We start from the raw sequence: 12,464 nt of genomic DNA on the forward strand, positions 1-12,464 counted from the left end.
GCCAAACGGAAATATGACAGACTCCATCCTGTGAGAATGACATCTTCTTATGCAGCTGCTACAACCACTGTGCTAGCTCCATCAGTTTCGAGACTTCCAGCCAGCTCGATAAGCAGTAAGACTCCTCCTGCCCCCTTGCCCGTGGGGGGCTCTACCCAACAGGTTGCTCCTGCACCACCTACCACAGGAGCAACCTCCTCCCACCCGTCGGGGACGTCCGTCCCCGCTTCTCAGCCGGAGAAGCGTCTAACTTCTTCGACTACTCTCGCCCGTAAGAATTCCCTTGGGACCCTCCCTTCCCAGGGTTCCACCAGAGGGAAGGATGACGGCCACCAGTGGCATAAGTCCTCACCAGCGGCCCTGCGTATGGCTTCACGATCCTCCTCTGTCCCGGAGACTGAATCGGTGAAGCCTTCCCAGCCGGTGAAACCCAAGGTTCAGCGAGAGAAGTCCAAGAGAAAGACCTCTAAGGCCAAAGAACTTGCGGTGGCACCAACCCCACCGCACCTTTCGCGTTCTACGTCTGAGGATGAAGTCGAGATTCTAGCGTCCGCTGAGGACCTTGATCTCGCTGGTCCCTCAGACGCCATGGATGCCTCTCGTACGGGTACTGAATCGGTGGCAGTGAGTGAACAAGCGGCGTAAATTGCCTTCCCAGTCCTTTCACGCCTTTCTCAGCCATGGACAATACCATCCTCCAGTGGAACTGCGGCGGTTTTTTCCACCATTTAGCTGAGCTCCGCCAACTTCTCAGCCTTCGCCCTTTCTTCTGCATTGCTCTCCAGGAAACTTGGTTTCCAGCGATGCGAACCCCCGCCCTCCGTGGCTATCGGGGTTATTACAAGAACCGAGCAGCTTATGAACGGGTGTCTGGTGGCGTCTGCATATATGTCCTTCACACTCTGCACAGCGAGTCTGTCCCTCTCCAGACACCTTTAGAGGCTGTCGCTGTACGCGTATGGACGCCACAGGCTATTACCGTCTGCAGTCTTTACATTCCACCGGATGGTGATGTCTCGCAGCATGTCCTGGCTGCACTGGTCGCCCAATTGCCGCCGCCTTTCTTGCTATTGGGCGACTTCAACGCCCATAACCCTCTGTGGGGTGGGTCAGTGGCCACAGGTCGAGGCGCCATCGTTGAACATTTGTTGTCGCAGCTCGATCTCTCGCTGTTAAATGATGGCGCTTTCACACACTTCAGTGTGGCGCATGGCACCTACTCCGCCATTGACCTTTCCATCTGTAGCCCTAGCCTCTTACCGTCTGTCCAATGGAGTGTGCATGACGACCTGTGTGGTAGTGACCACTTTCCGCTCTTTTTGTCACTACCACAGCGTCACTCTTCTGGGCGCCCTAGCAGATGGGCTATGAATAAGGCTGACTGGGATTTGTTCTCCTCCACTGCCGCTTTTGAGCCTCTCTCTACTGATGACATTGATGCGGTGGTTCAATCTGTCACCACCGGCATCGTTACTGCCGCCGAATCTGCCATTCCCCGTTCTTCTGGGTCCGCTCGGCGGAAGGCTGTGCCTTGGTGGTCGCCTGAGATCGCTGAAGCGATTAAAGATCGCCGGCGGGCGCTCCAGCGTCACAAGCGACATCCCTCCTTCGCCCACCTTATCGCCTTCAAACGGCTGCGTGCGCGGGCCCGCCTCCTTATCCGCCAAGGCAAGAAGGAGTGCTGGGAGCGGTATGTGTCCACCATTGGCCTCCATGTCACTCCCTCGCAGGTCTGGGCCAAGATTCGACGCGTCTACGGCTATCGGACCCCTGCCAGCGTCCCTGCGCTCTCACTGAATGGAGCCGTTTGTACCGACTCCGACGTCATTGCAAATCGCTTAGCAGAGCATTTTGCTGTGAGTTCCGCTTCTGCGAATTACCCCCAGGCCTTCCGCTCCATTAAAGAGCGGCTGGAACGTCGGAGCCTTTCGTTTCGCAGCAACCACCCGGAATCTTACAATGCTCCATTCAGTGAGTGGGAATTTCGCAGTGCCCTAGCTGCTTGCCCAGATACCGCTCCTGGGCCAGATGGCATCCACTGTCAGATGCTGAAACACCTTTCAGTGGACTGCCAGCGGCGCCTTCTCGATCTTTACAACCGTCTTTGGGTCGAGGGGGAGTTTCCGTCGCAATGGCAGGAAGGCATTGTCATCCCCGTTTTGAAACCTGGGAAGACCCCTCTGGAGGTGGACAGCTACCGTCCCATTAGCCTCACCAACGTTCTTTGTAAGTTGCTTGAACGGATGGTGAGCCGGCGCTTGCATTGGGTACTGGAGTCTCGGGGCCTTCTGGCTCCGTCTCAGGGTGGGTTCCGTAAAGGCCGCTCCGCCACCGACAATCTGGTGAGTCTGGAGTCGGCCATCCGTACTGCTTTTGCCCGCCGTCAGCACCTGGTCGCTGTCTTTTTCGACATGCGGAAGGCGTACGATACGACATGGCGTCATCACATTCTTTCTACGCTTCATGGATGGGGTCTTCGGGGTCCTCTGCCGATTTTTATCCGCAATTTTCTGTCGTGTCGTACCTTCCGCGTGCAAGTCGCGGCCTCGTATAGTTCCTCCCACGTCCAGGAGAACGGTGTGCCACAGGGCTCTGTTTTAAGTGTCTGTCTGTTTTTAATAGCCATTAACGGGCTTGCTGCGGCCGTGGGAAATTCTGTCTCCGCTTCCCTGTATGCTGACGACTTCTGCCTTTATTACAGCTCTACTGGCATTGCAGCTGTTGAACGTCAGCTACAGGGCGCTATCCGTAAGGCGCAGTCTTGGGCTGTAGCGCATGGGTTTCAGTTTTCGGCAGCCAAGACCTGCGTTATGCATTTCTGCCGGCGCCGAACAGTCCATCCTGAGCCGCGGCTTTATCTTGCCGACGAACTCCTTGCTGTGGTGGAGACCCACAGGTTTTTGGGGGTGGTTTTCGATGCCCGGTTGACTTGGCTGCCTCATATCCGGCAGCTGAAACAGACGTGTTGGCGGCATCTAAACGCTCTGAGATGCTTGAGCAACACCCGCTGGGGCGCCGACCGCTCTACACTGTTGCGGCTCTACCAGGCGTTAATCCAGTTCCGTCTGGATTATGGGAGCCCGGCTTATGGCTCAGCATCCCCATCTGCGTTACGGGTGCTGGACCCGATTCTCCACAGCGGGATACGCCTTGCCACTGGTGCTTTCCGCACCAGCCCTGTGGACAGCGTACTAGTGGAGGCAGGTGTACCTCCACTGTGGTTCCGACGCCAACGTTTGCTGGCCGCTTATGCTGCCCATGTTCTAAGCTCGCCCGGGCATCCAAACTATCGCCTCCTGTTCCCGCGGTCGGTCGTCCGTATGCCAGAACGTCGGCCCCGGTCTGGTTGTACAATAGCGGTCCGCGTCAAAGAGCTTCTCTCTGGGCTCCAGGGTTTCACTGTTCCACCTCCTTTCCGGGCTACTTTGCATACACCCCCATGGTGTGTTCGTCGCCCTAGCCTTCGGCTCGACTTGGTACAGGGCCCTAAGGACTCAGTCCCTCCAGAGGCCTTCCGCCGCCGCTTTTATTCCATCCTGGCCACGTATCAGGGCTCTGGTGTTGTTTACACTGACGGTTCGATGGTTGCTGGTCGTGTCGGATATGCGCTCACTCTAGGGGACCTTTCCGAACAACGTTCCTTGCCGGATGGCTGCAGCGTTTACACTGCTGAACTGGTCGCCATCTTTCGTGCCCTAGAGTATATCCGCTCCTGCTCAGGTGAGTCCTTCGTTATCTGTAGCGATTCCCTGAGCGGTTTACGAGCTCTCGACCAGTGTTTCCCTCGTTCTCGTTTGGTGATGGCTATCCACGAGTCTCTGCATACTCTCGCCTGTTGCGGCCGCTCTGTGGTCTTTGTGTGGACCCCCGGTCATGTCGGTATCCCGGGTAACGAACATGTTGACCGCCTGGCGAAAGAGGCCACCAGCAGGCCATCTCTGGACCTTGGCCTCCCAGAGACTGATTTGCGGGCAGTCTTCCGCCGCAAAATCTTCTCGCTATGGGACGATGAATGGCGCGAACTGACAATGTCCAATAAACTCCGTGCTGTCAAGGAGACGACGGCTGTGTGGCGGTCATCCCTGCGAGCCACTCGCAGGGACACAGTAGTTCTTTGCCGGCTCCGCATTGGCCACTCCCGGCTGACACACAGTTATTTCCTGCGCCGGGAGGACCCTCCTCTATGTCGCTGTGGGGCAGCTTTGACAGTGGCCCACATTTTGCTGGCCTGCCCCCTTTTAGCTGTGGTCAGGCAGACATTTGCGCTGCCTGCTACGCTCCCTGCCCTTTTAACAGACGACTCCACTATGGCTGACTTAGTTTTACGTTTTATTCGGGCAGGGGGATTTTATCATTTACTCTGAGTGTTTCTGTTTTATTTTATCGTTTTGTGTCGATTCTGGCCTTTGGCCTATGATTTTACACTGATTTTTTAATGTGTTTCTAAGTGGTTGGCTTTTCCTTATTTATTTCTATGGTCGGCCAACCACCGTCACACTCTGTGCGGTTTTAGTTCGTTTTGTCTTGTCCTTGTCTCAGATTCTCTTGTTCTGTATCGTCTGTGATCTCTTCTGTTCATCGTTTTTATTCTCTGTGGGTGTTCTTTGACTTTGGAACAAGGGACCGATGACCATAGCAGTCTGGTCCCTTTAATCCCCCAAACCAACCAACCAACCAACCAAATCCCTGCCACCCCAAAACCCTGCCACCCCAAAACCCTGCCACCCGAAATCCCTGCCACCCGAAATCCCTGCCACCCGAAATCCCTGCCACCCGAAAACCCTGCCACGCCAAATCCCTGCCACGCCAAATCCCTGCCACGCCAAATCCCTGCCACGCCAAATCCCTGCCACGCCAAATCCCTGCCACGCCAAATCCCTGCCACCCCAAACTCGCTGCCACCCCAAACTGGCTGCCACCCCAAACTGGCTGCCACCCCAAACTGGCTGCCACCCCAAACTGGCTGCCACCCCAAACTGGCTGCCACCCCAAACTGGCTGCCACCCCAAACTGGCTGCCACCCCAAACTGGCTGCCACCCCAAACTGGCTGCCACCCCAAACTGGCTGCCACCCCAAACTGGCTGCCACCCCAAACTGGCTGCCACCCCAAACTGGCTGCCACCCCAAACTGGCTGCCACCCCAAACTGGCTGCCACCCCAAACTGGCTGCCACCCCAAATTGGCTGCCACCCCAAATTGGCTGGCACCCCAAACTGGCTGGCACCCCAAACTGGCTGCCACCCCACACTCGCTGCCACCCCAAACTCGCTGCCACCCCAACTCCCTGCCACCCCAAATTAGACACTTGACTCGCAATCGGGAGGACGACGATTCAATCCCGCATCCGGCCATCCTGATTTAGGTTTTCCGTGATTTCCCTAAATCGCTCAAGGCAAATGCTGGGATGGTTCCCTTTCAAAGGGCACGGCCGATTTCCTTCCCCATCCTTCCCTAATACGATGAGACCGATGACCTCGCTGTCTGGTCTCCTTCCCCTAAACAACCAACCAACCACCCCAAATCCCTGCCACCCCAAAACCCTTCCACACGAAATACCTGCCACCCCAAATCCCTGCCACCCCAAATCCCTGCCACCCCAAATCCCTGCCACCCCAAATCCCTGCCACCCCAAATCCCTGCCACCCCAAATCCCTGCCACCCCAAATCCCTGCCACCCCAAATCCCTGCCACCCCAAATCCCTGCCACCCCAAATCCCTGCCACCCCAAATCCCTGCCACCCCAAATCCCTGCCACCCCAAATCCCTGCAACCCCAAATCCCTGCCACCCCAAATCCCTGCCACCCCAAATCCCTGCCACCCCAAATCCCTGCCACCCCAAACTCGCTGCCACCCCAAACTCGCTGCCACCCCAAACTCGCTGCCACCCCAAACTCGCTGCCACCCCAAACTGGCTGCCACCCCAAACTGGCTGCCACCCCAAACTGGCTGCCACCCCAAACTGGCTGCCACCCCAAACTGGCTGCCACCCCAAACTGGCTGCCACCCCAAACTGGCATGCCACCCCAAACTGGCATGCCACCCCAAACTGGCATGCCACCCCAAACTGGCATGCCACCCCAAACTGGCTGCCACCCCAAACTGGCTGCCACCCCAAACTGGCTGCCACCCCAAACTGGCTGCCACCCCAAACTGGCTGCCACCCCAAACTGGCTGCCACCCCAAACTGGCTGCCACCCCAAACTGGCTGCCACCCCAAACTGGCTGCCACCCCAAACTGGCTGCCACCCCAAACTGGCTGCCACCCCAAACTGGCTGCCACCCCAAACTGGCTGCCACCCCAAACTGGCTGCCACCCCAAACTGGCTGCCACCCCAAACTGGCTGCCACCCCAAACTGGCTGCCACCCCAAACTGGCTGCCACCCCAAACTGGCTGCCACCCCAAACTGGCTGCCACCCCAAACTGGCTGCCACCCCAAACACGGTGCCACCCCAAACTCGCTGCCACCCCAAACTGGCTGCCACCCCAAACTGGCTGCCACCCCAAACTGGCTGCCACCCCAAACTGGCTGCCACCCCAAACTGGCTGCCACCCCAAACTGGCTGCCACCCCAAACTGGCTGCCACCCCAAACTGGCTGCCACCCCAAACTGGCTGCCACCCCAAACTGGCTGCCACCCCAAACTGGCTGCCACCCCAAACTGGCTGCCACCCCAAACTGGCTGCCAGCCCAAACTGGCTGCCACCCCAAACTGGCTGCCACCCCAAACTGGCTGCCACCCCAAACTGGCTGCCACCCCAACCTCGCTGCCACACCAAACTCGCTGCCACACCAAACTCGCTGCCAACCCAAACTCGCTGCCACCCCAAACTCGCTGCCACCCCAAACTCGCTGCCACCCCAAACTCGCTGCCACCCCCAACTCGCTGCCACCCCCAACTCGCTGCCACCCCCAACTCGCTGCCACCCCCAACTCGCTGCCACCACAAACTCGCTGCCACCCCCAACTGGCTGCCACCCCCAACTGGCTGCCACCCCCAACTGGCTGCCACCCCCAACTGGCTGCCACCCCCAACTGGCTGCCACCCCCAACTGGCTGCCACCCCCAACTGGCTGCCACCCCCAACTGGCTGCCACCCCCAACTGGCTGCCACCCCCAACTGGCTGCCACCCCCAACTGGCTGCCACCCCCAACTGGCTGCCACCCCCAACTGGCTGCCACCCCCAACTGGCTGCCACCCCCAACTGGCTGCCACCCCACACTCGCTGCCACCCCCAACTGGCTGCCACCCCACACTCGCTGCCTCCCCAAACTCGCTGCCACCCCACACTCGCTGATACCACAAACTCGCTGCCACCCCAACTCCCTGCCATCCCAAATTAGACACTTGACTCGCAATCGGGAGGACGACGGTTCAATCCCGCGTCCGGCCATCCTGATTTCGGTTTTCCGTGATTTCCCTAAATCGCTCCAGGCAAATGCTGGGATGGTTCCCTTTCAAAGGGCACGGCCGACTTCCTTCCAAGTCCTTCCCTAATACGATGAGACCGGTGACCTCGCTGTCTGGTCTCCTTCCCCTAAACAACCAACCAACCACCCCAAATCCCTGCCACCCCAAAACCCTGCCACCCCAAAACCCTTCCACCCCAAAACCCTGCCACCCCATAACCCTGCCACCCGAAATCCCTGCCACCCGAAAACCCTGCCACCCGAAATCCTTGCCACCCGAAATCCTTGCCACCCGAAATCTTTACCACCCGAAATCCTTGCCACCCGAAATCCTTGCCACCCGAAATCCTTGCCACCCGAAATCCTTGCCACTCGAAATCCTTGCCACCCGAAATCCTTGCCACCCGAAATCCTTGCCACCCGAAATCCTTGCCACCCGAAATCCTTGCCACCCGAAATCCCTGCCACCCGAAATCCCTGTCACCCGAAATCCCTGTCACCCGAAATCCCTGCCACCCGAAATCCCTGCCACCCGAAATCCCTGCCACCCGAAATCCCTGCCACCCGAAATCCCTGCCACCCGAAATCCCTGCCACCCGAAATCCCTGCCACCCGAAATCCCTGCCACCCGAAATCCCTGCCACCCGAAATCCCTGCCACCCGAAATCCCTGCCACCCGAAATCCCTGCCACCCCAAATCCCTGCCACATCAAATCCCTGCCACCCCAAATCCCTGCCACACCAAATCCCTGCCATCCCAAATCCCTGCCACCCCAAATCCCTGCCACCCCAAATCACTGCCACCCCAAATCCCTGCCACCCCAAATCCCTGCCACCCCAAATCCCTGCCACCCCAAATCCCTGCCACCCCAAATCCCTGCCACCCCAAATCCCTGCCACCCCAAATCCCTGCCACCCCAAATCCCTGCCACCCCAAATCCCTGCCACCCCAAATCCCTGCCACCCCAAATCCCTGCCACCCCAAACTGGCTGCCACCCCAAACTGGCTGCCACCCCAAACTGGCTGCCACCCCAAACTGGCTGCCACCCCAAACTGGCTGCCACCCCAAACTGGCTGCCACCCCAAACTGGCTGCCACCCCAAACTGGCTGCCACCCCAAACTGGCTGCCACCCCAAACTGGCTGCCACCCCAAACTGGCTGCCACCCCAAACTGGCTGCCACCCCAAACTGGCTGCCACCCCAAACTGGCTGCCACCCCAAACTGGCTGCCACCCCAAACGGGCTGCCACCCCAAACTGGCTGCCACCCCAAACTGGCTGCCACCCCAAACTGGCTGCCACCCCAAACTGGCTGCCACCCCAAACTGGCTGCCACCCCAAACTGGCTGCCACCCCAAACTGGCTGCCACCCCAAACTGGCTGCCACCCCAAACTGGCTGCCACCCCAAACTGGCTGCCACCCCAAACTGGCTGCCACCCCAAACTGGCTGCCACCCCAAACTGGCTGCCACCCCAAACTCGCTGCCACCCCAAACTCGCTGCCACCCCAAACTCGCTGCCACCCCAAACTCGCTGCCACCCCAAACTCGCTGCCACCCCAAACTCGCTGCCACCCCAAACTCGCTGCCACCCCAAACTGGCTGCCACCCCAAACTGGCTGCCACCCCAAACTGGCTGCCACCCCAAACTGGCTGCCACCCCAAACTGGCTGCCACCCCAAACTGGCTGCCACCCCAAATTAGACACTTGACTCGCAATCGGGAGGACGACGGTTCAATCCCGCGTCCGGCCATCCTGATTTAGGTTTTCCGTGATTTCCCTAAATCGCTCCAGGCAAATGCTGGGATGGTTCCCTTTCAAAGGGCACGGCCGACTTCCTTCCCCGTCCTTCCCTAATACGATGAGACCGATGACCTCGCTGTCTGGTCTCCTTCCCCTAAACAACCAACCAACCACCCCAAATCCCTGCCACCCCAAATCCCTGCCACCCCAAATCCCTGCCACCCCAAATCCCTGCCACCCCAAATCCCTGCCACCCCAAATCCCTGCCACCCCAAATCCCTGCCACCCCAAATCCCTGCCACCCCAAATCCCTGCCACCCCAAATCCCTGCCACCCCAAATCCCTGCCACCCCAAATCCCTGCCACCCCAAATCCCTGCCACCCCAAGTCCCTGCCACCCCAAATCCCTGCCACCCCAAATCCCGGCCACCCCAAATCCCGGCCACCCGAAATCCCTGCCACACCAAATCCCTGCCACCCCAAACTGGCTGCCACCCCAAACTGGCTGCCACCCCAAACTGGCTGCCACCCCAAACTGGCTGCCACCCCAAACTGGCTGCCACCCCAAACTGGCTGCCACCCCAAACTGGCTGCCACCCCAAACTGGCTGCCACCCCAAACTGGCTGCCACCCCAAACTGGCTGCCACCCCAAACTGGCTGCCACCCCAAACTGGTTGCCACCCCAAACCGGCTGCCACCCCAAACTGGCTGCCACCCCAAACTGGCTGCCACCCCAAACTGGCTGCCACCCCAAACTGGCTGCCACCCCAAACTGGCTGCCACCCCAAACTGGCTGCCACCCCAAACTGGCTGCCACCCCAAACTGGCTGCCACCCCAAACTGGCTGCCACCCCAAACTGGCTGCCACCCCAAACTGGCTGCCACCCCAAACTGGCTGCCACCCCAAACTGGCTGCCACCCCAAACTGGCTGCCACCCCAAACTGGCTGCCACCCCAAACTGGCTGCCACCCCAAACTGGCTGCCACCCCAAACTGGCTGCCACCCCAAACTGGCTGCCACCCCAAACTGGCTGCCACCCCAAACTGGCTGCCACCCCAAACTGGCTGCCACCCCAAACTGGCTGCCACCCCAAACTGGCTGCCACCCCAAACTGGCTGCCACCCCAAACTGGCTGCCACCCCAAACTGGCTGCCACCCCAAACTGGCTGCCACCCCAAACTGGCTGCCACCCCAAACTGGCTGCCACCCCAAACTGGCTGCCACCCCAAACTGGCTGCCACCCCAAACTGGCTGCCACCCCAAACTGGCTGCCACCCCAAACTGGCTGCCACCCCAAACTGGCTGCCACCCCAAACTGGCTGCCACCCCAAACTGGCTGCCACCCCAAACTGGCTGCCACCCCAAACTGGCTGCCACCCCAAACTGGCTGCCACCCCAAACTGGCTGCCACCCCAAACTGGCTGCCACCCCAAACTGGCTGCCACCCCAAACTGGCTGCCACCCCAAACTGGCTGCCACCCCAAACTGGCTGCCACCCCAAACTGGCTGCCACCCCAAACTGGCTGCCACCCCAAACTGGCTGCCACCCCAAACTGGCTGCCACCCCAAACTGGCTGCCACCCCAAACTGGCTGCCACCCCAAACTGGCTGCCACCCCAAACTGGCTGCCACCCCAAACTGGCTGCCACCCCAAACTGGCTGCCACCCCAAACTGGCTGCCACCCCAAACTGGCTGCCACCCCAAACTGGCTGCCACCCCAAACTGGCTGCCACCCCAAACTGGCTGCCACCCCAAACTGGCTGCCACCCCAAACTGGCTGCCACCCCAAACTGGCTGCCACCCCAAACTGGCTGCCACCCCAAACTGGCTGCCACCCCAAACGGGCTGCCACCCCAAACGGGCTGCCACCCCAAACGGGCTGCCACCCCAAACGGGCTGCCACCCCAAACGGGCTGCCACCCCAAACGGGCTGCCACCCCAAACGGGCTGCCACCCCAAACGGGCTGCCACCCCAAACGGGCTGCCACCCCAAACGGGCTGCCACCCCAAACGGGCTGCCACCCCAAACGGGCTGCCACCCCAAACGGGCTGCCACCCCAAACGGGCTGCCACCCCAAACGGGCTGCCACCCCAAACGGGCTGCCACCCCAAACGGGCTGCCACCCCAAACTGGCTGCCTCCCCAAACTGGCTGCCTCCCCAAACTGGCTGCCACCCCAAACTGGCTGCCACCCCAAACTGGCTGCCACCCCAAACTGGCTGCCACCCCAAACTGGCTGCCACCCCAAACTGGCTGCCACCCCAAACTGGCTGCCACCCCAAACTGGCTGCCACCCCAAACTGGCTGCCACCCCAAACTGGCTGCCACCCCAAAACTGGCTGCCACCCCAAAACTGGCTGCCACCCCAAACTCGCTGCCACCCCAAACTCGCTGCCACCCCAAACTCGCTGCCACCCCAAACTCTCTGCCACCCCAAACTCTCTGCCACCCCAAACTCGCTGCCACCCCAAACTCGCTGCCACCCCAAACTCGCTGCCACCCCAAACTGGCTGCCACCCCAAACTGGCTGCCGCCCCACACTCGCTGCCACCCCAAACTCGCTGCCACCCCACACTCGCTGATACCACAAACTCGCTGCCACCCCAACTCCCTGCCATCCCAAATTAGACACTTGACTCGCAATCGGGAGGACGACGGTTCAATCCCGCGTCCGGCCATCCTGATTTCGGTTTTCCGTGATTTCCCTAAATCGCTCCAGGCAAATGCTGGGATGGTTCCCTTTCAAAGGGCACGGCCGACTTCCTTCCAAGTCCTTCCCTAATACGATGAGACCGGTGACCTCGCTGTCTGGTCTCCTTCCCCTAAACAACCAACCAACCACCCCAAATCCCTGCCACCCCAAAACCCTGCCACACCAAAACCCTGCCACCCCAAAACCCTGCCACCCCAAAACCCTGCCACCCCAAAACCCTGCCACCCCAAAACCCTGCCACCCCAAAACCCTGCCACCCCATAACCCTGCCACCCGAAATCCCTGCCACCCGAAATCCCTGCCACCCGAAACCCTGCCACCCGAAATCCTTGCCACCCGAAATCCTTGCCACCCGAAATCCTTGCCACCCGAAATCCTTGCCACCCGAAATCCTTGCCACCCGAAATCCTTGCCACCCGAAATCCTTGCCACCCGAAATCCTTGCCACCCGAAATCCTTGCCACCCGAAATCCTTGCCACCCGAAATCCTTGCCACCCGAAATCCTTGCCACCCGAAATCCTTGCCACCCGAAATCCTTGCCACCCGAAATCCTTGCCACCCGAAATCCTTGCCACCCGAAATCCTTGCCACC

At 60.0% G+C, this 12,464-nt stretch overlaps 1 protein-coding gene across 1 annotated transcript; it reads left to right on the top strand.

Moving 5' to 3' along the window:
* The first annotated feature begins 6,071 nt into the window (after positions 1-6,071).
* Positions 6,072-11,786, top strand: LOC124552352 (proline-rich extensin-like protein EPR1). The gene is made up of 2 exons (XM_047126620.1): positions 6,072-7,356; positions 9,544-11,786. The coding sequence occupies exons 1-2, from the start codon at positions 6,072-6,074 to the stop codon at positions 11,784-11,786; spliced, it is 3,528 nt and encodes a 1,175-aa protein (XP_046982576.1).
* The last annotated feature ends 678 nt before the right edge of the window (positions 11,787-12,464 follow it).

Source organism: Schistocerca americana, chromosome 10 (genome assembly GCF_021461395.2).
Source record: "Schistocerca americana isolate TAMUIC-IGC-003095 chromosome 10, iqSchAmer2.1, whole genome shotgun sequence".
Taxonomy (NCBI): domain Eukaryota; kingdom Metazoa; phylum Arthropoda; class Insecta; order Orthoptera; family Acrididae; genus Schistocerca; species Schistocerca americana.